The sequence below is a fragment of the Neovison vison genome, chromosome 5 (genome assembly GCF_020171115.1).
Source record: "Neovison vison isolate M4711 chromosome 5, ASM_NN_V1, whole genome shotgun sequence".
NCBI classification, from domain to species: domain Eukaryota; kingdom Metazoa; phylum Chordata; class Mammalia; order Carnivora; family Mustelidae; genus Neogale; species Neogale vison.
Genome location: NC_058095.1, coordinates 58,693,761 through 58,721,506, shown reverse-complemented (window position 1 = coordinate 58,721,506; position 27,746 = coordinate 58,693,761). Strand labels below are relative to the sequence as shown.

Sequence of the window (27,746 nt, the reverse complement as noted above, 5' to 3'; positions counted from 1 at the left end):
TGGCAGGTGCAAACACCATGCTGAAGAAAAACTAGGGATTAAAGAAAGACAGCTGCTAGAGAACAATCCACCAGCTGTAGAGACTGTGACAGTGCAGACATTTAAACATGCAAGAATTCCACTGTAGGCACATGGCCCCAGAGGATCAAGGTATGTGATCCCAGAAGGAAATCTGCAAATTACTAAGAATGAAGCCCTCCAGTCACAACCTCATGCCTGTCCAGTCCATTGGCCTGTGTGAGGACACGGGTCAAGGACAGCCTGGGGGAGCACTGACAGCCCAAGTAATGAGGGTGCAACACCTCTTTCATGATACATCCTCGCTTACAGGTATAACTTCCAATTGCTGTTTCTCTCTCTGCCCCATTTCCTTCCCAAGACAGAATCGTCTGCTAAATAAACCACAGCCATGAGTGCGAGCTCGGATGCTGAGATGGCGGTTTTTGGCGAAGCTGCTCCCTTCCTCCGAAAATCGGAAAAGGAACGCATCGAGGCCCAAAACAAACCCTTCGATGCTAAAACATCGGTGTTTGTCGCAGAGCCCAAGGCCTCCTACGTGAAGAGCACCATACAGAGCAAGGAAGGAGGGAAAGTAACTGTGAAGACAGAAGGTGGGGCAGTAAGTAAACACACCGGGAGAAAACACTCCCAACTGTCTTCCTGCGTCTCCTCATTCAAGGTGAAGCTCTCCTTGCTGGGAACCTCAGCCTCCTGCCACCACAGACACCCTCCTTGTCTGTTATGGATGCCTGATTTAGATGGCAAAGAAGGGTCCCAGCAGTCACCTCGGGTCCCCCCTTCCCACCTATTCACAGGACTTTGACACACTGGAGTCAGCCGCCACCATATCCCTGAACTCCCCACTTCCCACTCTAAACCCCAAGTTTGGGGGTTTAGAAACAGAAGCCAGCTTCTCCTGTCAGCGAAGTATTGTTATTTACTGAGCTAAATAATGTATTAGTTTCCCCATTCCTTCCCCCCAGATTGGATGGGGGAAGAAAAACCATCTTTTAAAAAATGTAGTATCCTAGTTCATCATAGGAGACAGATTTTCTTTGCATCAGACTCTCAAACAAATATACTTTCATCCCTTTATTTAAAGAATACTAAATAAATGAAAGATGTCAGTAATTACAGTTTTGTTTTTTTTTTTTTTTTAGTAATTACAGTTTTATAAGCAAAGCAAACAGACAAACCAATTCTGTGTCCCACCATTAATACAAAGTGGTCTTTCACTTTACTTGCCAGACTCTAACCGTCAGGGAGGACCAAGTCTTCCCCATGAACCCTCCGAAATACGACAAGATCGAGGACATGGCCATGATGACCCACCTGCACGAGCCTGGAGTGCTGTACAACCTCAAAGAGCGTTACGCAGCCTGGATGATCTACGTGAGCGTCCCTTCAGCATATCTCTATTCTGTCTATCTCTCTGGGTAAAGACAAGATCCACATGTCACATTTTCTGGTTTTCTCAGACCTACTCGGGCCTCTTCTGCGTCACCGTGAACCCTTACAAGTGGCTGCCAGTGTACAACCCTGAGGTGGTGGCCGCCTACCGAGGCAAGAAACGCCAGGAGGCCCCGCCCCACATCTTCTCCATCTCCGACAATGCCTACCAGTTCATGCTGACCGGTGAGTGGGTGACGCAGCTATTTATGTCCAGATGCATAGAAAGAGAACCTTTAACAAACAGACTCTGTCTAGCCCTTGATTATAATAATACATCGCAGCCACACGAGGCTTCACCATGTTCACAGAACTCCCAGAGCTATAGTGTCATCCGCATTTCAGAGGGGAAAGGGCAGCTGGCCGAGCTCACTGACCTGCCCAGCTAACCCATCCAGTAAGCGGGAGCCAGGCAGAAACAATCAGCAGACCTCTGTAAATGCATCTGCCACTCTCCCATAGTTTTTAATTTCTGATTTTGACAGAAGAAAAGTTCAAACCCATTATTTTAAAATAGGCACATCCATAGCAATCAAAGAAAATGGTTACCAGGTACAGCTGGAAGATTTTGTGAATTCTTACCTCCATGGTTAAACGACACAGCAAATAGTGTGAGCCTTTGGCGTAGAAAGAGCTACCACTTTCCTCTCAATGATTCTGAAGCATTTTCCTATTAGAACAGAAGAAAACAAAAATACCTCTTCCTCTGAAAATATTTTTGAAATTGTTTCAAAATCTGTTATTCCTGTCTTCTCAAAGCATAAACAAACAGATCTGATAGACATTACAGGCCCAAGTATAGCATCAAAACCTTTTATCTTCACATACCAAATGTACTGCCTTTGGAAATACTCCAAATTCCGGAGTTTCCTGTTGTTCCATAGGGTTTTGGAAACTGAGAGGGTTTGGTTCTTTTCTGGGTTTGGTTTGTTTTGCTGTACTTGTTTTTAAGCTGTGTGTTAAAGGAGAAGAGAGAAGAGAAAGGAATAAAATAGGAATCTTCCATTATAAATTGGCCAGCAATTCCATAAGGATTTCATGCCAGGAAACTGTTCTTTCGTTGTCAGCAGAAGCTAGCTACCTTCCAGAAATGATCCATGGGCTGGCTCATTTCAGAGGCTGTAATACTCAGCAGCTGCACTCACTCGGATCTGTACACCACCACCCCTACACCAAGGTCTCCACTCCCCAACGTTGGGACTACTCCAAGTTCAAGATCACTTACGGCTTGCAAATGTGATCTGCATATAAAACCATGCTAAACTATGGCCTCTGACCTGGTTCATCTTATTTTAGCTTTGCCAAAAGAGACTAGAACTTTGTTTTCTTATCAGTGCTCCCGTGAGATATGATAGGATCTTTCATAATTTTTCTGCTATTGGAAAAAACCCATTTGAGTTTGTTCTAAAGTCTCCATTTACTGCTCTGAATAAGTTCTCTGAAGTCTACATCCACATCGAAATAACATCCAGATTTGTATCTATTTCAATGACAGATTTTTAGGTTTGAGAATTCATTCAAACAGAATTAGAGATGTAACATATCAGATAATTGGTATAAATCCAAAACATCAGTCATATAACTAGTAAAAATGTCCGTTTTTGTGATTTAGAAATGTACATGAAATTAAAAGGAACATAAGACTAAACGAACACATTTACAATTCCAGATCCCTTCCCTATTTAGTGTTACCAGCACTCAAATTAGTCATGTTAAGAGCTGGGAGGAGGGCAAGTAGCAGAAAAATATATAAAGTTGAAGTCAAAAGACCTGAATATCTTTGAACTTAGTGAGCTACATAATTATTATTCAAAAAGTCACTGATTCCTCTGTAGGTCTCCTCTTCTTTATCTGTTTGTTAAATAAAAGAGTTGGCCTTGGTAATTTCTAAGATCCCTCATGAGTTCAAAATTCTATAATTCTTACTGAAGTACTGATAGAGGAAATTATAGGATGCCTGAGATTTTCTTTAAAATAATCCAGGGACAATGGAATGGGAGTATAGAGGATATAAAATTGGCCAAATGGTAATAATTGTCATAGCTGTATGATAGGAACATGGGGTGCTCCCTATGTTACTGTCTCTACTTGGTATGTGTTTGAAATTGATCATCACGAAGTCTTTAAAAATTAATAAGATACAAAAGGAAACCGATGATAGCCTGACTGTCATTGTCACAAATTTTACTCCAAGAACCAAGGGCTCTTTGGGGACTAACCATAAAACCAAAATCATAGGTGACATCTTCAAAATGTTAAAAGAACAAGTTGTGTTTGATCTAAACTGACTCATTATCTTTATATTGAATGTTTTTTTTCTTTTTTAACTGATGGTCTTGATTTCTCTTTCACAGATCGTGAGAACCAGTCCATCCTGATCACGTACGTGATTCCTCCCTTCTCTGGTTTTGATTGTCTTAGATACAGACAACGTGAGCTGTAATATTTCTGATCTCTTCTCTGGTCTCTGTTTGACAGCGGAGAATCTGGTGCAGGGAAAACTGTGAACACCAAGCGTGTCATCCAGTACTTTGCAACAATTGCAGTCACTGGGGAGAAGAAGAAGGAGGAACCTACCCCCGGCAAAATGCAGGTGGGTCTGCGGCCAGACTCTAGACTCTCAGGGCTCTTGGAAAGTCTGGAGCCCCAGAAGTAAGGACTGCTCTTGCCTTTGCAGGGGACCCTTGAAGATCAAATCATCAGTGCCAACCCCCTACTGGAGGCCTTTGGCAACGCCAAGACCGTGAGGAATGACAACTCCTCTCGCTTTGTAAGTCTCCTGGTCACAGAGGGATCTTCTCAGCCCTTCCATGCCAGAGAATACATATCCGGATTATCATTTCAATTGCATCCTCCTGTGTGTTTCAACTTTTCCATACGAATCTTTCTCTTTTCAAGGGTAAATTCATTCGAATCCACTTTGGTACTACAGGGAAGCTGGCTTCTGCAGATATTGAAACATGTGAGTAACAGGTCGACTAAAAATCCAAAAAGAAATAAGTGATTTCATGTGCAGGATATTCAGAACACTTGGCATGTGCCAAGCCTGTTGCCAGTGTTGCCCATGAGCTAATACCAGACTTATCCATAAACCCGCTGTGTGCTCTGTCAACCTCAGTGCAGACTGATAGTTCTAGAGCACATTCTGAAATTCCTGCCACAGAAGGAACTCTGATATTCTTTCAAGGACAAACACTAGGGCTACATCTGGATTCCTGCAAGTCACCTATAGGCTTATGGTACTTCTCTTCATCTGAACTTTGGCAGATACTTCTAAGTAATTGCTCACCACAAAGTCTCAGGTGACATGAGGAAGGAGGAGATATTACAGATCAATTATAATCCAGAGGTCACAGGTCGCCCATATTAAAAATTTATTTTTACTGGAGCAGACAGGTTTCTGTCTCTACTCTTAGATGGTGAGAAACTTGCACAGTTGCCATATGTATTTGGAATTCTTATATGCAGCACCAAAAGGATCAATCCTCAGGCAGACATGTCAACAAAGTCTAACATAATTCCCCCAGTTTTAGCAAAGACACTGAGGTTCATTTGGTATTTCAGCAGCACTGGGGCACTGGGGTCTCTCAGTCAGTTGAGCATCTAACTCTTGATTTTGGCTCATGTCATGATCTCAGGGTCGTAAGATCAAGAAGCCCTGCACCAGGCTCTGCACTGAGTGAGGAGCCTACTTAAGATTCTCTCACTCCCTTCTCCCTCTGCCCCTCCCCCTCCCTCTCTCCCTTCCCTCCCTCTGTCCTTCTTCCCCCTCTAAAAATATATATATTTAAGTTGTATTGATTTTTTTTCTAATTTAATATATATTTCTATTTCCAGATCTTCTAGAAAAGTCCAGGGTTACTTTCCAGCTGAAGGCAGAAAGAAGCTATCATATTTTTTATCAGATCACTTCCAATAAGAAGCCAGATCTGATTGGTAAGGAAGAACTTACATTCACAGATAAACATTATTAGTTCTATTAAAAATTTCTAATGTAAAATGTATACCCTCAACCGTATGTACCCAGAAATGCTCCTGATCACCACCAACCCATATGACTATGCCTTCATCAGTCAAGGGGAGATCACAGTCCCCAGCATTGATGACCAAGAAGAGCTGATGGCCACAGATGTAAGTCTCTCTCACACACACACACTCACTCTCACTCTCTCTCTCTGAAAAAAATTTCATAAGTGCAAAAATAGCCCACTGTAGGTGTGGTTATTCTACAATACTGTATAAATTCTCCAAAATAAGTCAGTGTCTTCTGCCCTAACATTTGTCCTGTCATTTTTCCTGGCAGAGCGCCATTGACATCCTGGGCTTCACTCCTGAAGAGAAAGTCTCCATCTACAAGCTCACGGGTGCTGTGATGCATTATGGGAACATGAAGTTCAAGCAGAAGCAGCGTGAGGAGCAGGCCGAGCCGGATGGCACCGAAGGTCCCAGATGAACCTTCTTCTGGGTCTGAATTAAAGATTATGGCAGGAAAAAAGTCTATTCTAAACTCACATCTCTATTATAGCTAAAATTCTGAAGGGCATGTACATATTTACACACACCACACACTTTCCTCCCCATCTTTCCTCCCTCGTGTGTCCTAGCTTTATCATTTCTAAGTAGCCCAAATAAGTTAAAATGAACCCTAACAGATGCTTAGAAAGACATATCTAAAAAGCACAGCTGGGCCAGATGATGAGAGAAAGGAAGAGACAGCACAGTGCTCCTGCTCTGCTAAGGCAACGGTGGCCACATACGTGAGACAAGTTGGCATATTAGCCTACTTCAGCACTAGCTGGCCCACTAGTGCCTGGGCAGACAGGATCTGCCTGACAGAGCAGGGGACAGAGGACATCCCTAGACATCTGTGCACATCTGTGCGGTCTATATATAAACCCACAGGCACTCTAGGCAGTCAGACAAACAGAGAACTGAGAAAGAAAAATCATGTGTTCCATGTGTGGAACATAAAGGACCTACCAAGGAAACTAAAGTTACCTGCTCCTTGAAGCCTTTCTGAAACCCTCCTCCCCCAGCTTGATACAATCTCTCCCTCCTCTAAACTTGTCAGCAGTTTCTGTGGTACTGGACCTGTGGCATTTACGTTACAGTCCTTGGCAGAATTTCAGAAAGAGACTCTGAAGGGGGCGCATAGTGAAATTTAATACCCACATCTTCAGATAATGAAACTGAAAAAGTGGATTTAAACTGGGAGGAGCAAAACTGGAGCAGGACCCAAATATTGTCACTTTTATCTCTCCCTAACAGCAAATATTAAGATGTATTTATCTCTTGCCTCCTACCACACCTAATGTGCCTGCCTTAAGAGCAGGCCCTATGGCTCTTGCCTTACATAAAGTGTTGCCATATACCCTGGACATATGTTAACTGTTGATGAATTTCTCAAAAGCTGCTTGCAATAAATCCCCAAAGACCAATGTACCTGACTATTTACTAGCAAGCATGTGCTCTGATGTACAGGGAACCTCATCTGACCTTCTACAGAATTACTCAAAACTTTTTATTTAAATAATAAAGAAAATGGGTTGGAGAAACATAGAAAATTGGGTTAAAGGGGATATCCACCATTAAACGTTTCTTGAATTTTGTCTCTGCAGTTGCTGACAAGGCAGCTTATCTCCAGAGCCTGAACTCTGCTGACCTGCTTAAAGCCCTCTGCTACCCCAGGGTCAAGGTCGGCAACGAATACGTCACCAAAGGCCAGACTGTGCAGCAGGTGAGTGTATGACCTCAGTGAATGATACCTGTCCCAGGCCTTCACAACATGTCTTCAGTAGCACCAACAATCACTACCCTGTCCACAAAGGTGTACAACGCCGTGGGTGCTCTGGCCAAGGCCGTCTACGAGAAAATGTTCCTGTGGATGGTCACCCGCATCAACCAGCAGCTGGACACCAAGCAGCCCAGGCAGTACTTCATCGGGGTCTTGGACATCGCCGGCTTTGAGATCTTTGATGTGAGTTGTATTCATATTAACAAAAAGTGAGAGAAAAATACCATGAGCTCTGATACACTAGGCATTCCTGTATATTTATGGTGTCCACACTGCTTCCTCCATCAGCACCCAGGACAGGAGTGACCTCCCACACAACTAGGCGGTAACAGGAACGTAATGACAACCATCACTGGCATTTGTGGAGGAGTGAGGGTATTTCTGGACTCCACTAAACACTTTAATATGCTCATTTAATGATGCCTCATTTAATCTTCCAAACAAACCATGAAAGGATAATGAATATTACTACTAATTACATGTGGAAAAACAAGAGCCACAGGGAAATGAAAACCCTTGCTACAGATCCCATAGCCCTTTAAGGCAAAGCCAGGACAAGAGCCCAGACATGTAGACAGGGCATCTCCGGTGGAGGAGGAAGCACACTGGTCATAGTCTCTCCTGTCCCAGGCTCATCAGACATGCACTATTTCACCTCCAGGGCATCTGCTGTAGCATGTGTAAAAGGCGGGTGTAAATTAGTACAAAGACTCCTTCAGGTCATCAGGTCCCTACTTTGACAGACCCGGCAAGAAGAAGAGTGTCTAGATGTTTGAGATGGAGAGGAGAAAAACTCACCTATTATTCCACTTTGTACATCCACTAAAAGATTGCAGCATAAGCTTTCCTTATTCTGTGACAGACAAGAGTGAAAATGAGAACTTTATCCTGAATTGAGAGTGGGATGGTAAAAGAAGTCTTTCCAATAAATTGCCTTCACCCTTAAAACCAAACCATATCTCATGGGACCATGGTTGTACTTTCAAGGTATGCTTTTGCTATGCAAGCTTACAGCTGTGAAGAGGTCGATTCTACCAGAAGTCTTGCTGTATAATTGACACCTGTGCCTTTAAATAATGCCCAGAATTCACAATAAAGGCTCTTGTCAAAAAAATTTTCATTTTTTTCCCTTGGGACCTCTGAAAGAACAACAATTAGTTTAATTTTATTTCTTTACTGGATTCCCTATTTTTTTCACTAAAAGAATTTTTCAGTTTTTCAATAAAATAATTTTTCAGAATTTTACTGCTAAAAAACCCACTTAATGTTGAAAATTTTGTTTTATTTAGTTCAACAGCCTGGAGCAGCTGTGCATCAACTTCACCAACGAGAAGCTGCAACAGTTCTTCAACCACCACATGTTCGTGCTGGAGCAGGAGGAGTACAAGAAGGAGGGCATCGAGTGGACCTTCATCGACTTCGGGATGGACCTGGCTGCCTGCATCGAGCTCATCGAGAAGGTCTGTTTGACTTTCTTCATGTTTTGTTAAGTAGGCTCCATGCCCAATGGGCAGCCCAACTCGGGGCTTGAACTTACAATCCTGATATCAAAACCTGAGCTGAAATCAAGAGTTGGACACTTAACTGACTGAGCCACCCCAGCACCTTGCTCTGTTTGACTTCTAAAGGAAAGACAGAGTGCAAGGATAACTTTCCCAAGTGTCTGAAGCAATTCTAGAAAGTATCACGGTGATCTTACATAGAAGGATATAAGAACAAACAGAATTTTTGTTTAGAACTAACTTCCTCTTTTCAACTTCTGCGTATGAAGGATCAGAGTGGAAGCAGACACCTGGGTGGCTCAGCAGTTAAGCATCTGCCTTCAGCTCAGGTCATGATCCCAGGGTCCTGAGATCGAGTCCCACATCTGGCTCCTTGCTCAGCTGAAAGCCTGCTTCTTCCTCTACCTCTGCCTGCCATGTGCTTGCTCTCTCTCTCTCTGACAAATAAATAAAATCTTTAAAAAAAAAAAAAGAAGAAGAAGAAGAATCAGCTTGTTTAGTTTCATTCTGTTCTAACCAGTTTTGTCCTAACAGCAACTCAAACCTGGTTTTAAAGCAGCTCTGAAAACTCAATTGAGATGATCACCTCCACCAGCAGAACTACCTCACTAGCTCTGAATCTATCTCCATCGCAATCGAAGACATCAGCAACAAAAATAAATCTTTTTTCTAGATAAAAATTAGTACACATGTAACTCAGCAAGAACCTCTATAAAAGATAATCTGTTTGGAAGTCAAGAAGTCTAAGTGCTTATAGTTTTCTATAACCCAAAGGGGATTAAATACAGAAAATGTCTTAAATAAGGTTTGGATTATTTATATTATTCAACTACTGCATATAAAGTAAACATCACTCTAAGTCAGTAAATCCCTTTCATAACAATATAAAAGTGACAGTAGATTAATTCATTAAATAGATAAAATGTGTGATAACACAGAACATTTTAACAAAATGCCCGTACATGCTATACTGACTGTATTCTGCTATTCTTTTACCTGAAAGTGTGCTATGGATTGAATATGACAAGGAATGGTGGGAAAGCTACTCCAATGATAACGAAAGGATTTCTTTGTGGGCTATGACCTGGTTTATTTTATATATTTTATATTTATTTATATATATTTATTTATATATATAATTATATTTATTTATTTATATTTATTTTATTATATTTATATATTTTTATTTTATTTTATTTATTTATTTATTTATTTATTTATCTGGCAGTTCTGATAATTCAATCAGATACAACCACCACGTCTGTATCTTTTGGGAAACAGAAGTTGACACTAATGTCCACCTTTCTGAATTCAGCCACTGGGTATCTTCTCCATCCTGGAAGAGGAGTGCATGTTCCCCAAGGCCACAGACACCTCCTTCAAGAACAAGCTGTATGACCAGCATCTGGGCAAGTCGGCCAACTTCCAGAAGCCTAAGGTTGTTAAAGGCAAGGCGGAGGCCCACTTCTCTCTGATCCATTATGCCGGCACTGTGGACTACAACATTGGTGGCTGGCTTGACAAGAACAAGGACCCTCTGAATGACACTGTGGTTGGGCTGTACCAGAAGTCCGCAATGAAGACTCTGGCCAGTCTCTTTTCCACCTATGCAAGTGCTGAAGCAGGTACTTTCTGTGCCCTTAAACTAAATCAAGCCCATTCCCACCAAATGTCAATATAACATTCTGCTCTAATTGATAGATTGTTCTTTCTACCTCAGATAGCGGCGCAAAGAAAGGTGCTAAGAAGAAGGGTTCTTCATTCCAGACGGTGTCAGCCCTTTTCAGGGTAAAGTACCAATTTCACCCAAAAACTCTATTCGGTTTCTATAAATTATCAGAATTACAAGGTTCAGAATAAATCAGGAGAGAGTGGAATCTTCAAATACTCACTCTTATCATGGTAGAACCAAGCAATACTTCTCTTATAGGGCAAGATGCTCTACCCATTATTCTTCATTATGATGATCTAATGTGTTCAGTAATGCCGAAACAGCCTTAGCAGCTTTCATATTATGTAATCAGGCTGATTTTTAAAGAAGCATAGCTGAACTTCAAAGCTGTACCCAAGGAAAGCTGTTATCTTTATTCTACCAATGTTGCCCTTCAAGAACGCTCCTGAGTTCTTTGACAATGAACCAGAGACACGCTCTTTAGCACATCCTTCCCTCAATATACATCTTTGTCCTCTGACGTGGATTTAATTTTTTATAATGGCAGAAAATCCTCTAAAACCAAGACTAATGATTTATTTGGATGATTAAGCTATAAAATATCTCTTAAGATTAAAATAACAAATAATTTTACTACAAATAATGTGATTTTGTCAGATAACTTAACAACTAACTCTTCCAAAGGGAAATGTGTGAAATGTCTGGACCACAGCTGCTTTGTCAGAATCTGCATGGCTAAATCTCATTCCTTTTAAAGCTGAAGACTATAACCTGTCACTAGAACAGGAAGACTGGCCAGTTCTTTTTCTTTTTCACTACCAATCTGCCTTATCTCACCAAGTAGGCTCTTGCTTCATAAACTTATCCTTGCACATGTCTTCAAGAAGAGAAGCCCACAGTATTTACTTTGTTTCCTAATAGTTAACTGGGATATGAAAGAAGAAAAAAGCAACTGTGCCTTCTCAAAGACTATACCTAAGAAATATTGAGAAATATTTACATGTGAGTCTTCTATAGTTGAGTAAGACATCATCATCAGTCATAAGCAATTACTTTATTTTTTGAAATAACATCCCCTAGATGCTTCAGGCTTTGGATCATTCCCAGGCACCCAAGATCCACCCATGCAAGATTATACAGTCTCGTGATTTTAGGCTCATCAAAAAAAAAAAAATTACAAACAAGATGTCACAGGTTCCATGGAGAATAACCTCAAGGAAGAAACGGCAAAGGTGGGACAAGGGCTAGCTTAGGTTCCCAGTGTCAACTACAACTGTGAAAATTACTAGCACTTAGACAGATGAAAGAGAATTTAGAGGTAATCTCAACTCTTTTCAGATTAAGGTCCAGAAAGACAAGTGGGATTTTACAGTCAAGCAGCTCATCAGTAGCAGAATGAGACCACAGATTCTGTCTTCTGATTCCCAGGCGAGAGCAATTCCTATGCATCAAGGCTATGGGATTTGCAGTTTGTTTAGAGAATAGATCCTAACTATTATAAATGAATACCCTGAAGACCTGCATTTCTTCCCAACACTTGGCCTTGTGACTAACTGGCAGTCTAGAACTCTGAAGACCTTAAAAGCTCAGAGCAGTTGAAGCCTCAGAGGCTTATACCTCACAGTTAAGGAAGTGCCTGGGTTCACTCTGAATAATTACCAAAAAGCAATCTGAAATCAAACTTTCTCATCAAGTCCCTTCTGTCTGGCTTTCTAGGAAAACCTAAATAAGCTGATGACCAACCTGAGAAGCACTCACCCCCACTTTGTACGTTGCATCATCCCCAACGAAACCAAGACTCCAGGTAAGACCCATCTGATGCCCAAACAAGCTCCAGGGTGCTTGCTTTAGACCATGAAATGAGGCACGTGTGTTCTTCCTCTCAGGGGCCATGGAGCATGAACTTGTCCTGCACCAGCTGCGGTGTAACGGGGTGCTGGAAGGGATCCGCATCTGCAGGAAGGGGTTCCCGAGCAGGATCCTTTATGGGGATTTTAAACAAAGGCCAGTGTCTCTTTGTTGTATTTCACTGAATGCTGTGAACATTCTATCATCTTAATTGTTGTCCTCTGTTCATCGTATTTCATGTGCCCTGCTTAGTAAATGCTATAAAATTAAGAAGTCAGATAATATAGTCTTCTGGCAGTAGGACAGGATGAGAGTTCGAAGAGGTGATATTTCTTATAAATAGGAAGGACGCATGCATTAAACTACAGAAAAATCACACTGTGTTACTATCTGCACCTGAAGGACAGCTGGATTTTCTTTTACTTTTTCTCTCAGATTTTTGTGGTCATTTGGTTGCCCCATATAATCATACCTCACTAATCATTCTTTCCTTTGTTTGACTGAACAGATACAAAGTTTTAAATGCAAGTGCTATTCCAGAAGGACAGTTCATCGACAGCAAGAAGGCTTCGGAGAAACTTCTTGCCTCTATTGATATTGACCACACCCAGTATAAATTTGGACATACCAAGGTATATCTGTCATTTATTCCTACCTGCTCCATGCCCTTCTTCTATTTCTGTGTCTCCTGTACCATGGGGAAGACTCGGGATTCTTGTTTTTTCCAGGTTTTCTTCAAAGCTGGACTTCTGGGTCTTCTGGAAGAAATGAGAGATGAAAAGTTGGCCCAGATTATAACAAGAACTCAGGCCGTCTGCAGGGGATTCCTAATGAGGGTCGAGTATCAGAAGATGTTGCAAAGGAGGTAACAACAGTGCAGATTATCTGCACTGTAAAGTCCCTATGGGACTATCACCCAGCCTTTCTCATTTATCAACTTTTATTTTGTGGCAAATACATGCTTTTCACATGATTAGAACATACTGCTAAGACATATCCGCCTTCTCTTGAGCCCTCACACTTGGACTCCCTCCAGCTTCTCCCTGTCTATCCACCTCACACAGAGCTGCCAGAATAACGTGTAATAAGCACAGTTTCCAACATGCATATCTCAGTCTGTGGCCCCCCTGGTCCCCCATGACAAATCCAGTTGCCTTGCGTGGCTGTCAGGGTCCTCTGTATTCCCCAGGACATCCGTCATTCCCAACCACACAGCCTCTTCCAGCCAGGCTGAGTATTTTGCTGATCTCCTGTTTTCCTGTTTGCCCCAGCCCTTCCCCTTCGTCCTAATTTACTTATTTACCAATCGAGCTTGCCTTTGTCCTTTCTCCAGTGAGCCTCATCCAGCTCTATCTGTCCAGCACTGATGCACTCCCTGCCCCCCTCCTACCCCCACCACACACACTTTGCATTCATTTTGCTCCTCCCCTGCTTACTCGGACTGGTATTGTAAGTGTTCCCAAGTCCTTCCCACGCATCTACATTGTGGTTTGTGTCATGGTATTTGCCTTCTCAGAGTCATGGTTCTTATAATTTGGACCTATACAGAAAGTGAATTTTCATTTTAATAAGCTTGAAGAGGTATACAGCAAAGCTTGCTAGTCTAGTGCTACAGTTTGCAAAAGAGACATCTTTTATTACTATTTAAAAATTGTACTTAGATAAAACAAATTTGGGTGTTCCATGCATGCTAAATCACCTATAGATATTAAAAATCTAATTAAGCAAATAAGAATGAGGCATTTGAAAGAATCTGAGGAAAGCCAGTACATTATCTGAAAAAGCTAACAAAAGTTATGAGTGGATAATTCAGTGGTAATCAAAATAAGAGGAAAGGTTTCAAGAAAGATGTGCTAAATCCTAAACTCCTCAGGCGGGGCATCTCAGCATCCGGTGTCATCTCACAGCTCACTCTGCAGGCCCACAGCCTGGCAGCACAACCAACTCACAAATGCCACATCCACCCCCAAATCACCAATACTGCAATATCTCAAATGGTCTTAAACTGGTATGTGTTTCTCATATGTGCAAAGTATTCCCGCTCTACGGTCTGCTCCTTTGCTAGCGTGGTATGGGTCTTGAGAACACAGAACTGTTCAATATGAGCCATACACTTCAGCAAACTGGTTACCCCGGGCACTACGATGAATGTGTCTGTGTCTGTATAAAGCCCACATGGAACATACACAAAATCTGCTGTATCATTTACACCTGGGGGCTCACCACAAGGGGAACCTGTGAGTAAAATAAAAACTAACAACAGTAACACTGGCCCCGATGACTTGATCGACGCTGATATTTTTACATCATTTCAGAGAAGCCCTCTTCTGCATCCAGTACAACATCCGCGCCTTCATGAACGTCAAGCACTGGCCCTGGATGAAGCTCTTCTTCAGGATCAAGCCACTCCTCAAGAGCGCAGAGACCGAGAAGGAGATGGCCACCATGAAGGAAGAGTTTCAGAAAACCAAAGACGAGCTCGCCAAGTCAGAGGCCAAAAGGAAGGAACTGGAGGAAAAAATGGTCACTCTCTTAAAAGAGAAAAATGACCTGCAGCTCCAAGTTCAGTCCGTGAGTATTCTGTATTCTGAATGCAACATGTTACCGCAGCGTTTCTGGAAGGCATACCTACTTTAGATTTACAGACAGCCTTGTCTTGGAAAAGAAAAATCTCAAGTTACTTTTTTAGGTGTTTCACTTACCTCTCAGTAGACCTATGAGGAAGATATGCACAATGACTTCCAAATTACAAATGGGAAAGGGAGAACTAAAGACCATTCAATAATATCACAAATCTAGCAGCCATGCAGGAAGACTTTTGAAGGCAAGGACCCAGCATTTAGTCAGACAGCTTACCCATTTGCCTGGTGTGCTTCATCCCAGCCTTACGAGGATCATCCTATTCTCCAGATGCAAGTCTGAAACTGTACTGAAATTAAAGAAAGGCCATTATTCTTTTTTTAAATTCAAGTAGCCGACATACAGTACCTCACTAGTTTCAGAAGCAGAAACTTCTGGTTCATCAGTTGCATACCACACCAGTGCCCATCATCACATTATGTGCCCTCCTTAAGGCCTGTCACCCAGTTACCCCATTCCTCCACTCCTCTCCCCTCCAACAACCATCAGTTTGTTTTCTTATACATAAGAGTCTCTCATGGTTTGTCTCCCTCTCTGATTTCTTCCCATTCAGTTTTCCCTCCTTTCCCCTATAATACTCTATGCTGTTTTTTATACTCCACATATGAGTGAAACCATATGGTAACGGTCTTTCTCTGACTAACTTATTTCACTCAGCATAATACCCTTCAGTTCCAACCACATTAGTGTCAATGGTAAGATGTCATCCTTTCTAATGGCTGAGTAATATACCATTGTATATACGAACCACATCTTCTTTATCCATTCATCTGTCGAATGGACATCTCAGCTCTTGCCTGTTTGGCTACTGTGAACATTGTTGCTATAAAAACTGGGGTGCAGGTGCCCCTTATTCTTACTTCTCTCCATCCCTAACCCCTGAGATTTAGCTCAATAAATCTGCCTGCAGTTACATGAACTGAGCCACCAATGTATAAGGTAGAGCCAAGTTCCCTCTGTGAGCCCTCCTCTGACAGACATCCCAAGCTCTTATTCTGTTTACTAGCTCAGGAAAAAGTTGTAATCAGGGTGGGGGACAGACTGGACCAGTACTCTGACCAAGGACAACCTCCCATTTGCATGGTCCAAAAGCCACCATTGCCATGAAAAAACCTGTGAAAAGGATAGTTTCCCTAAAATCTTAAAGCTATTTTCAACTTCCCTTCTGATACCTCCACTTACATGAAGGTTACATTTTCCCAAAACACACAACCAACAGCTGCTTCAGCCTTGCGTCTCTTCACAGCTCTTGTCATCAGTCAGTGAATAAACACTTACCAAATACATCGCTATTAAAAATAAGAGCAAAGGACCCCTGGGAAGTCCCCATTGTCATTCATTTAAGGATTTAAAAAACATAAACTATGAACAAAACAAACACTGAGTGAGAATTCAAAGAAATTCCCCAGGCAAGAGTAATCTAATAAGGCTAAGCTGATTTGTATTTGAATTCCTCAGTCACTCATAAAAACTGTTCGGGGCTATGTAATGCCTCAAAATTACATATTCTTGTATATTCTAAACTTCATATTGAGACTAACAGGTGTTCCTTAAAGTACAAATGAAAACTGTGGACATTTACAGCACTACTGTGGATTATCAGGAAGGTTGTGAGTGTATTAACAAACGATTCATGGAAATGTATTCACAGGCATAAAATTATTTAAGTTCTTTTTCTTTTCCTTTTTAAATTCAGCCGAACAACTAGTTTCTGGAGGTGAACAGGGAATGAGCAAAACCAAATCTAACCAACCTAAATCAAAATCTTTGCGGGCACCTGGGTGGCTTTGTCAGATAAGTGTCTGCCTTTGGCTCAAGTCATGACCCCAGGGTCCTGGGATCAAATCCCACATCAGGCTCCCTGCTCAGTGGGGAGCTTGCTTCTCCCTCTGCCTGCCACTCCCGATGCTTGTGCGCTCTGACAAATAAATAAATAAATTCTTTTAAAAAAATATTTTGATATCACACCTGAAATGTTCCCAATGATCATTTATTCCCGCCCTCTCAACTACATATCAGAAAACTAAAGATAAAGGAATAAAGTAATTTGCCCATGTTCATCCATACGGAGACAATATGGAGACAAGACCTCAGGCTTCCCAAGGCCTATCATTCTCCTAGACACTTCAATCCAGTCATTTTTCAAATTAATTTTATTCTAAGTCTATAGTCTTGCTTTTAATTAGCTCCATGTCTCCAGGCCATGTAATAATGTTCAATTAAGTTTAATATATATTCATACCGAAAAAGGCACGAAAAGTCAGCAAACACTACTATTTTGTGTAAAGAACAAGTTCAAAACCGTAACAAGCTCTCTAATGACCTTAACGAATCTCTCCACAGGAAGCTGATGCCTTGGCTGATGCAGAGGAAAGGTGTGAGCAACTGATCAAAAACAAAATCCAGCTGGAGGCCAAGATCAAGGAGGTGACTGAGAGAGCAGAGGATGAGGAGGAGATCAACGCTGAGCTGACAGCCAAGAAGAGGAAACTGGAGGATGAGTGTTCAGAGCTCAAGAAAGACATTGACGACCTTGAGCTGACCCTGGCCAAGGTTGAAAAGGAGAAGCACGCCACAGAGAACAAGGTATGCATCATATTCTGTTCTACCATGCAGACGTTCTACCACCCTATTAACATGCTTTAGCACAGCTACAATTTCTTTTTTTAATTTTTTAAGGTGAAAAACCTCACGGAAGAGATGGCAGGTCTGGACGAAACCATCGCAAAGCTGACCAAGGAGAAGAAAGCCCTCCAAGAGGCCCACCAGCAGACCTTGGATGACCTGCAGGCAGAAGAGGACAAAGTCAACACCCTGACCAAGGCTAAAGCCAAGCTAGAGCAGCAAGTGGATGATGTAAGTGTGTTTTTTATATCCATCTAAAGGATTTTTTAAAAAACATTTTCAATGTTTAACATATTTTCCTTTCTCATTAGCTTGAAGGGTCTCTAGAGCAAGAAAAGAAACTTCGAATGGATCTAGAAAGAGCAAAGAGGAAACTGGAGGGAGACCTAAAATTGGCCCAAGAATCCACAATGGATATAGAAAATGACAAGCAGCAACTTGATGAGAAACTCAAAAAGTAGGAACTCCAGAAAAAAATTCCATGTGATATCATCTTTCAATTCATGAGTAGTAATATGTCTTGGTCTTCTGTCTACAGGAAAGAATTTGAAATCAGCAATCTGCTAAGCAAAATTGAAGATGAGCAGGCAGTAGAAGTTCAACTACAGAAGAAGATCAAAGAGCTGCAGGTAAACCATCTCACCTTCACTTTTTTCTGTACCCCAAAAACCCTGAGACTAAGATGAGTTTACGTTAATGTTGATGTGTCACCCCCAGGCCCGCATCGAGGAGCTGGAAGAGGAAATCGAGGCAGAGCGGGCCTCCCGAGCCAAAGCAGAGAAGCAGCGCTCTGACCTCTCCCGGGAACTGGAGGAGATCAGTGAGCGCCTGGAGGAAGCCGGTGGGGCCACTTCTGCCCAGGTCGAGATGAACAAGAAGCGTGAGGCTGAGTTCCAGAAAATGCGCAGGGACCTGGAGGAGGCCACCTTGCAGCACGAAACCACGGCAGCCACCCTGAGGAAGAAGCACGCGGACAGTGTGGCCGAGCTCGGGGAGCAGATAGACAACCTGCAGAGGGTCAAACAGAAGCTGGAGAAGGAGAAGAGCGAGATGAAGATGGAGATCGATGACCTCGCCAGTAACGCAGAAGCCATTTCCAAAGCCAAGGTACCCCAAACCATCTCCAACTGCTAGTAATTAATAACCTGACAGAATACTCATTGTTCTGTCACTAAACATTGTTTGCTGGAAGTTTATAGCACTAATCTAACATTTCCTATTCTAATATATTCCATTCTACTTCATTTCTGTTAGCATTTCCTTATGACCTATTAAGACGATTTCAAAATCCACTTTAAGCAAGTGTCAGTATTGTTGGGAAAGAATCCAGGAAAAAATGAATGGGCTCCAACAAGGGCTACTTCAGGGACATTCCACCCTCACCATGCTGAAATATTAGCCTGTCCCATCCAAGTTGGCACCATAACTTTCTACTCATGCTTGAATTTATTCACTCTAAAAATACTTGAAAGTATTTTTACTCAAGTTTTAACTTTTTTTACTGCATTCAGTGACTCATCTTTCACTGCCACATCCCATAGGGGAACCTTGAAAAGATGTGTCGCACTCTAGAAGACCAGGTGAATGAACTTAAGACCAAGGAAGAGGAGCAGCAGCGGCTGATCAACGACCTGACGGCTCAGAGAGCGCGTCTCCAGACCGAAGCAGGTGCGGACCTTCCCCTGGACCCTGGAACTATATACTAGATAAAAGTGATTCCAGAGGTTCTGGAGAAACAGCAATACTCCCTCCCACTTTAGAGGGAAATAAACAATCTGGTGCAATGTGCTGAGCAAGTAAGAAAGAATACAAAGCAAGAACCGGCAGAATAGTTTACCTGTGACGCTTCTGTGGCATTTCTGCTTTTTGCCTCCAGTTCTAACCAGCTCTATATGTATATTTAGAAGCAGATAAAATATATATTTGAGGGGCTCCTGGGTGGCTCAGCGGGTTAAGCCACTGCCTTCGGCTCAGGTCATGATCTCAGAGTCCTGGGATCGAGCCCTGCATCAGGCTCTCTGCTCAGCAGGGTGCCTGCTTCCTCCTCTCTCTCTGCCTGCCTCTCTGCCTGCTTGTGATCTCTCTCTGTCAAATAAATAAATAAAATCTTTAAAAAATATATATATATTTGATGTATATACATATATAAATGTACAAGTATACACATATATGAGCGCTTAAGCTTAGTTTTATGCCGTTAACCAATTCATTTACGTCTGTTATTCTTAGGAGAATATTCCCGACAATTAGATGAGAAAGATGCTTTAGTCTCTCAGCTTTCAAGAAGCAAACAAGCATCTACGCAGCAGATCGAGGAGCTGAAACGTCAGCTGGAAGAAGAAACTAAAGTGAGTTTTACCAAAGATCTTGGCTGAGCAAATCGAAGTACATCCCGTTAGGTTCTAGTCTGGGTATACAAATTATGTATCACTGAAGAAATGCATTCAAGTCACTGAACTAGTCCTCCCGCAGGCCAAGAATGCCCTGGCCCACGCCCTGCAGTCCTCCCGCCACGACTGTGACCTGCTGCGGGAACAGTATGAGGAGGAGCAGGAGGGCAAGGCCGAGCTGCAGAGGGCACTGTCCAAGGCCAACAGCGAGGTGGCCCAGTGGAGGACCAAATACGAGACGGATGCCATCCAGCGCACGGAGGAGCTGGAGGAGGCCAAGTACGTGCTGTGAACACTGGTGGAGGAAAATGACACGGTTTCTAGCTGCACAACCCAGCAACTCCCAGAAACAGGATGATGATGATGTCGATGATGGTAACATAACAGTAATAGCAGATGCTAAATTTACGGAGTGCATACTATGTGTCAAGTACTATATATACACATTACCTCATTTAGTTTTAATAGCAACATCATGTTTTACCCCTATATTACAGAGTAGGAAACAGGCTGTGAGAGGTTACCCACTAACCCAAGGGCACATGATTAAATCCAGATATCCTGATTCCAGAGCCCACCTTCTTTAGTATTGCAGTAGGAAGACACAGCTCTTCAAACCCATACTGGAGGCTACCAAACTGTACATAATGTCCAGGGTTGGTCTAAATAAAATAAACCCTTAGTCTGTGTATAGACCACAGAAGACCTTCAAGTAGATCTTCTTGGGCTTCTGGGAGAAAGGCTTTTCTGTACCACTAGGATGTAGAGTTAGCACTCAATGGGGAATGAAGAATGTGGGCAATTCAAAAGGAAAAAAGAAAACTTGCCTTGGTTAAACTGTCCTGATTTATCCATCAATTTCTCTCTCTGGTGAGAACTTCAAATACATATTAACAGAAACTATCTATTTTTCTCTAAGGAAAAAGTACATAAAATGAAATGGAAAGTCAGAAAGCAAATGAGTATGCTCAGTACATTTCTGCCCAGTAAAATATCTAGTTAGCCTCAAATCCTTTTTGGAATGAGATGAGATATATACATCAATCAATAAAATTGTCCTGAATAATCATTTTCTGTGACCAGACTCAATCGCAAGTCCTGAAAATCCTGAATTACTTCTGTGGAAAGACACGTACAATGGAGCACCAGCAGCAGCTTCTAAGGGCTGAACCCAGGGGCTCACCACTTCGGACCTCTTCATGAAGGACCGATCAAAAAAGCAGCTCTGGCTGCCACAGCTTGGATAACCATATGTTCTCTGCCATTATAAAAGCAGGCCTGCTTCTATAATGTTATTGCTTGCCCCGGTTCCAGACCGCTCTCCTTAACTGCCTGGCTAACGTTTCAGGAAGAAGCTGGCCCAGCGTCTGCAAGAAGCCGAGGAGCACATAGAAGCCGTGAACGCTAAATGTGCTTCTCTAGAAAAGACGAAGCAGCGGCTCCAGAACGAGGTAGAGGACCTCATGCTGGACGTGGAGAGAACAAATGCGGCCTGTGCCGCCCTGGACAAGAAGCAGAGGAACTTCGACAAGGTGGCCCGCCCTGCTTAAACTTCATCAATGTTTACTTGGTCTCCCTTTCTCCTTGCAGAAGCTGACAATCTGGTGCTTTTCAGGTCCTGGCAGAGTGGAAACAGAAATACGAGGAAACTCAGGCTGAACTTGAGGCCTCCCAGAAGGAAGCCCGAGCGCTCAGTACTGAGCTGTTCAAGGTCAAGAATGCCTATGAGGAATCCCTGGATCATGTGGAAACCCTAAAGCGAGAGAACAAGAACTTGCAGCGTGAGTGCTCTTGAACTTCCGTACTTCCAACAGCCTGGCAAGACCCTTACAATGTTGCATGAGTCTGACTGCTCCTCCCCTGTCTGTTCACCCACAGAGGAGATTTCTGACCTCACTGAGCAGATTGCTGAGGGAGGGAAGCAAATCCATGAACTGGAGAAAATAAAGAAGCAAGTGGAACAAGAGAAATGTGACATTCAGGCTGCCTTAGAGGAAGCAGAGGTACATATTATTCTGCTAAGGGGGGAAAATCAAAGTGGGCGATGGTCCCATTATTACAGCACTTGGGAGAATATGAACTTGTCCAGCCTTTATGAAGGACAATTTGGCAATAGTCAGCAAAAGCCTTAAAAATATAATACTCTGACCCATAAATTCTATAAGAATCTACCTCAGGAAAATTCTCTTAAATGGAGATAAATCTTTAAGCACAAAGATTTCCAATCCCAGAACAAGATGAAGCTAACTATGGAACATTCATATGATGCAATTGTATCCAACCACTAAATATAATTAATATGGGGAAGTATTTATGGTGGACAATAATTTTAAAGCAAGGACACATGTGGATATACACTATAATTTTTATCATGTAAAAATATATGCATAAGTAGGAAGAAAGACTAAAAAATATAATGTATCATATTAAAATGGTCATCTTTGGGTAGGGCGCACAATAGGAATTTCCCCCTTTTTTTTTATATTGCCCCATGTTCTACAATGAATATATATATTCTATAATCAGAAAAATGTTTTTAAATTGAGAATTTCTACAAACATTTTAATGTATAAATCAGACTGAGGGTTCATTTTTCCTACATGAGTTTAAAAGTAAGTTCTGTTAGTACTCGCATGAGTAATACTTACACAGCACTTAATACTTTACAAAGCACCATTATTACAGAGCTGCCCTATATAATCTGACTGAATAAACAACAACAAAAAAAATGATTTACCTAGCAGGTTCCTGGAACTGTCACATTGTACTTTGTAAAATCAGACAAACTAATGTTAATAAGAGTTTGGCTCACAAGGCAATACGCTCCAAATATTTAAGTTATTTTAATTATTAATTGATCATTATGATTAATTGACCATAATAATTAATCATTATTAATTGATCACTATTTTCGCTAAGGCATCTCTTGAACATGAAGAGGGAAAGATCCTGCGCATCCAGCTGGAGTTGAACCAAGTCAAGTCTGAGGTCGACAGGAAAATTGCTGAGAAGGATGAGGAAATTGACCAGCTGAAGAGAAACCACATCAGGGTTGTGGAGTCGATGCAGAGCACCCTGGATGCGGAGATCAGGAGCAGGAATGATGCCATCAGGCTCAAGAAGAAGATGGAGGGAGACCTCAATGAGATGGAAATCCAGCTGAACCATGCCAACCGCGTGGCTGCAGAGAGTTTGAGGAACTACAGGAACACCCAAGGCATCCTGAAGGTAAACGGGTCCACATCAACAGCTAAGCCAGGGAAGTGACCTGTCCTCCATTCAGCAAAACATCTTTGTGCTAAAAAAAACCAGTTTTTTTTTTCTTTTAACAAATTACACAGCTCACAGTATGGAGATAGCTAAATTAAATATGCACAGAATATATTTTTACAGAAATGCTATATAAAAGAACAAACAGAAGCCCAGAGATAAGCTTTGAGATGGGAGAGAGTACAAGACTTTGGTACCAATAAGCCTGAGGCTGAGCCTTGGTTGTGTTACTTACTGGTTGCCTGATTTTAAGCCAATGATTTAACCTCTCAGAACCTCTGCTGCTGCTTCTACAAATTAAGAATGAAACTACCCACTTCATAGGGTTCCTATGAGAATCAAATGAGATAACAGATGTCAAGTACTAGGGAGAGCATATGGAAAATACTCTCTAAGTGACAGACATTAGTTATTCACACATGAAAAAATAACCAGTTAATGGCATAAATAGAATGAGACTCTGTCTCCTGATCGTTCTCACTCACCTAAGCTGGTGACATCACCATTTTCACACTCAAATGACAGGCCTGTCACTTCCTGCTCTTGGCACCAGTACATTCTGCCAGTTCACCTCCTGGGATGTTCTCATCCTCTTCAGAGTGTCTAAGGCTTTTTTTTTTTTTTTTTTTTTTTAACTTAACAGGATACCCAGCTGCACCTAGATGACGCCCTGCGGGGCCAGGAGGACCTGAAGGAGCAGCTGGCCATGGTGGAGCGCAGAGCCAATCTGCTGCAGTCCGAGATTGAGGAGCTGCGGGCCACTCTGGAGCAGACAGATAGGAGCAGGAAAATCGCAGAACAGGAGCTCCTGGATGCCAGCGAGCGCGTCCAGCTCCTGCACACCCAGGTAAGACCTCCACATCAGACAAATGCTGGTGTATGCTGAGTGATGGATCAGAATTATAGCAGAAAAATGCTCCATTTTTATAAATATATGTACATAAAAAAGGATGGGGGATATGCTCTAAAATATTAACTGCAGTTTCTTGGAATGGTGGGACGATAGGCAATTTTTTGGTGTGTGTTCCTACATGTCTTTTTTAAGATTTTCTAATATCTAAAAGGAGAGTTTTATTTTAAAAAATCTTTAGAGTTTTGACTCTTAGATCTTGAAAACCATGATTTAGAATAAACTTGAATAAAGATGATTTGTTAACTCCGGAATCCAAAAATATGCCACACAGTGTTTCTCGTCAGGAGTCCTTCTGCATTTAGCACTGTTGTGTTTATTGTACGGGAGTCCTGCAGGATATTGCTGATTTGCCTGGACATTAAATGCAGTGGCATCGGGTGGTCATTTTAACAAGCAAAAACACCGACCTCCAAATGTTTCCAAATACACAATGAGGCAGTGCTGATTCCCTTTGAGAAGCACTGGATTAAAATTTTAATAAAATGTTTTCCTAAGACTAATTCAGTATTCCCCCGGGGAGCAAACCATGAAAGTTATCAGAGAATAGATCCTTTCTCAACCGAAAAACTCCCAATGCCAAGCACTCACAAAAAAAAAAAAAATCAATTACTTTCTGCTATTTCCAAACTTTTGAGGATATAACACTAGTAATGTCTGATTGAAATATAATTGAAAGAGCAATTAATTAATATAGGCATTCTTAAATCTCCCAAAAGTTGTCATGCATAAATCAGACAGACACTGGGGTAGCTGGAGGGGGCTGTTCCAATCTTTCAAATAATTAATATTTTGCAGTGAACAAAATTTAAAGTTGAGTAAATTGTTGCTGTCAGGTCCCCTGCACAAGCCAACAAGTAAGACATCTGTAAAATCCCACATTGGCAAACAAGTCTTATCACTTTCCATTGACTACTTTTAACAGAACACCAGCCTAATCAACACCAAGAAGAAATTGGAAAATGATGTTTCACAACTCCAGAGTGAAGTGGAAGAAGTCATTCAAGAATCACGCAATGCAGAAGAGAAGGCCAAGAAGGCCATCACTGATGTGAGCAAGCTAAGCATTGGTTTTACTGACACAGGTGTGTTACCTCCCATTACCAGGTTTCCTTATTGTCTTGATGCATTTACTAAATAGGCGGCCATGATGGCCGAGGAGCTGAAGAAGGAGCAGGACACCAGCGCCCACCTGGAGCGCATGAAGAAGAACATGGAGCAGACAGTGAAGGACCTGCAGCACCGTCTGGACGAGGCTGAGCAGCTGGCCCTGAAGGGCGGGAAGAAGCAGATCCAGAAACTGGAGGCCAGGGTGGGTCTCACAATCTCTCTGAATCTGGGAAGGGGAAAAGGACACTCCCTCTCTTTTTCTCTCTCCCTATATATTAAAGCCCAGCTTTGTCTTGAGGCTGAAGGCATTCAGCCAAAATATCTTCAGCAGGTCGTGAGCTAATTAATATCCCCTAAGACTAGCTATATACGTATCTTTCTTGGTTGTAGGTACGTGAGCTTGAAGGAGAGGTTGAAAATGAGCAGAAACGTAATGCTGAGGCTGTTAAAGGTTTGCGGAAACACGAGAGAAGAGTAAAGGAACTCACCTACCAGGTAAAGGGAAAAACTTTCTAGAACACCCAGACTTCCTGCCCAAAGGGAAACTGACAATCTGTTTAACTATTTATGTGGTGCTCACAAACAAATCCGCCTGAACTCAGTATATAAATATAAGGGGCAAATGATAAAAATGCTTGTCTCAGACCCTTTTCTAAGATAGGAGGGTCATGGAAGACTTTAGAAAATTGTGTATCAGAGAAAACAATACAGGTTTTAAAGCCAGATAAACAGGGTATTAATCCTAATTTGGCCCCTCTTAATTTTTGAACTTGGGTAGGTTACTTAACACTCTAAACCTTAGTTTCATTCTCTATAAAAGAGAGTAACAGCATGTACTCTTCAGAGTAGGGAGGCGAGGATCAGAGAAGATGTGCAGAATTCCCTAACACAGTGCCTGCACAGTGTGGACATTTAGCAAGAATGGCTACTGTTAATACTACGGAGGAAGGCTCAAGGTTGACCAAGTTTACCCGAGGTCCACCTGCCATCATACCAAAGTGGTTTACTTTATCTCCTGAGAGAGGCTCATTCCATTGTACTGAATGCAGACTGTTTTTCCACACCCCCAGACTGAGGAAGACCGCAAGAATGTTCTCAGGCTGCAGGACTTGGTAGATAAGTTACAAGCAAAGGTGAAATCATACAAGAGACAAGCTGAGGAGGCTGTGAGTACCTTTAAGCCCTTGAGGGAGGATGGAAACTTCTTTTGGGGTAGAAATATATTAAGAGAATGTGTCAATGAGAAAACAAGCAAAATAAGAATATACCACTCATATCTTTTATTGTTTTGTTTTGTTTTGTTTTGAATTTAAATTCAATTAATATACCACTCATATTGTATGATATTATAAACATGAACTTACCCCCAAATCCTGATTACAGAATAGGACTTAAGAGGAGATATTTTTATTATTGGGCATTTTGTAAGAGTTGGGGGAATAAAGCAAAGTTCCAAATAACCCACCTTGATAGCGGCAAAGACTACATCATCACAACTGTAGTCCATGATAAATACTCCTCTCCCTCTAGAAATGTGCAAGACCAAGTGTTCTTAAGAGCCAAACATAAATCTTTACCCCAGCTGATTCGTTCCTGACACTACCAGTATCATCAGGGGCTCGTCTCTCCACATGTACTGTAGCAAATAAGAACATGCTGGAAGATTCTCCAGCCTCACTTTTCCTGATGTTCCCCATTCTTCCAGACACAATGTGGTAGGTTGGAAGTAGACAGGAAGTTAGGCAAGGGAAGAAGGAAGGGAGGAGCTCAAGTGGTAATAAGTAAAACCAACAGATGCATGCATCTTCTCAGACCCATTTTTCCCACTTTTTCCCTTTCTCTGTATGCCAGAGTCAAAATATATGACAAAAAAATTGTTAGGTGAGGTTGTCTCAAGGTTGAAACTTGACCTTACTCTTACTTACTAAACTCTGTCAGGGCACATGGCTCTCTTCCTTCTTTCTACCCAGTCCATGCAGCAGAAACAGATTTCACGTACACATTCTTTGTGTAAAGAATGAAAGAAGAAACACTTTTGAAGTGGAAGGACACTAAGGCAGTCCTTCCACTTCAAAAGTGTTTCTTCTTTCATTCTTTAGAGTGAAAAAAATATCCACCTGAAGTGACAAGTTCTGTTCAGATTTGAAGTCAGACATGCGAAACAGACCATAAGAAGGACATATCTGAGTTGAGGAAATAATCCTATTTGGTGACAAGTGCAGTGAGAATCACTAAGTCTAATTCTCACAATTTCATCTTTCCTCTCAGGAGGAACAATCCAACACTAATCTTGCTAAATTCCGCAAGCTCCAACACGAGCTGGAGGAGGCTGAGGAGCGGGCTGACATTGCCGAGTCCCAGGTCAACAAGCTGCGGGTGAAGAGCCGGGAGGTCCACACGAAAATCAGTGCAGAGTGAACACATCTGCCTGATGCTGCCAAGAGGCTGAAGAAATGCACAAAATGTGCTATTCTGGGCCACTTATGATGTTCATTTTTCTCTTAATGTTGAGTAAATAAAAACTCGAGCAAACTCA

General features: G+C 42.0%; 1 protein-coding gene across 3 annotated transcripts; it reads left to right on the top strand.

Annotated features, from left to right (window-relative positions):
• The first annotated feature begins 409 nt into the window (after positions 1–409).
• MYH8 (myosin heavy chain 8) lies at positions 410–27,746 on the top strand. 3 transcript variants are annotated; one of them, XM_044249096.1, is made up of 38 exons: positions 410–619; positions 1,249–1,392; positions 1,479–1,635; positions 3,804–3,831; positions 3,928–4,042; positions 4,127–4,219; positions 4,348–4,411; positions 5,287–5,385; positions 5,477–5,580; positions 5,753–5,891; positions 7,068–7,186; positions 7,277–7,426; positions 8,533–8,703; positions 10,061–10,365; positions 10,458–10,533; positions 12,134–12,221; positions 12,304–12,421; positions 12,774–12,897; positions 12,994–13,130; positions 14,581–14,836; positions 17,249–17,491; positions 17,585–17,761; positions 17,842–17,987; positions 18,069–18,159; positions 18,248–18,637; positions 19,072–19,198; positions 19,760–19,878; positions 20,003–20,199; positions 21,269–21,452; positions 21,536–21,701; positions 21,799–21,923; positions 22,840–23,148; positions 23,834–24,037; positions 25,026–25,151; positions 25,242–25,412; positions 25,601–25,705; positions 26,281–26,376; positions 27,479–27,746. In XM_044249096.1, the coding sequence occupies exons 1-38, from the start codon at positions 410–412 to the stop codon at positions 27,626–27,628; spliced, it is 5,823 nt and encodes a 1,940-aa protein (XP_044105031.1). In that variant the 3' UTR covers positions 27,629–27,746. The 3 variants fall into 3 exon arrangements, with proteins under 3 accessions (XP_044105031.1, XP_044105032.1, XP_044105030.1); XM_044249097.1 differs by having other exon boundaries at positions 10,061–10,370; positions 10,466–10,533; XM_044249095.1 differs by having other exon boundaries at positions 10,061–10,379; positions 10,466–10,533.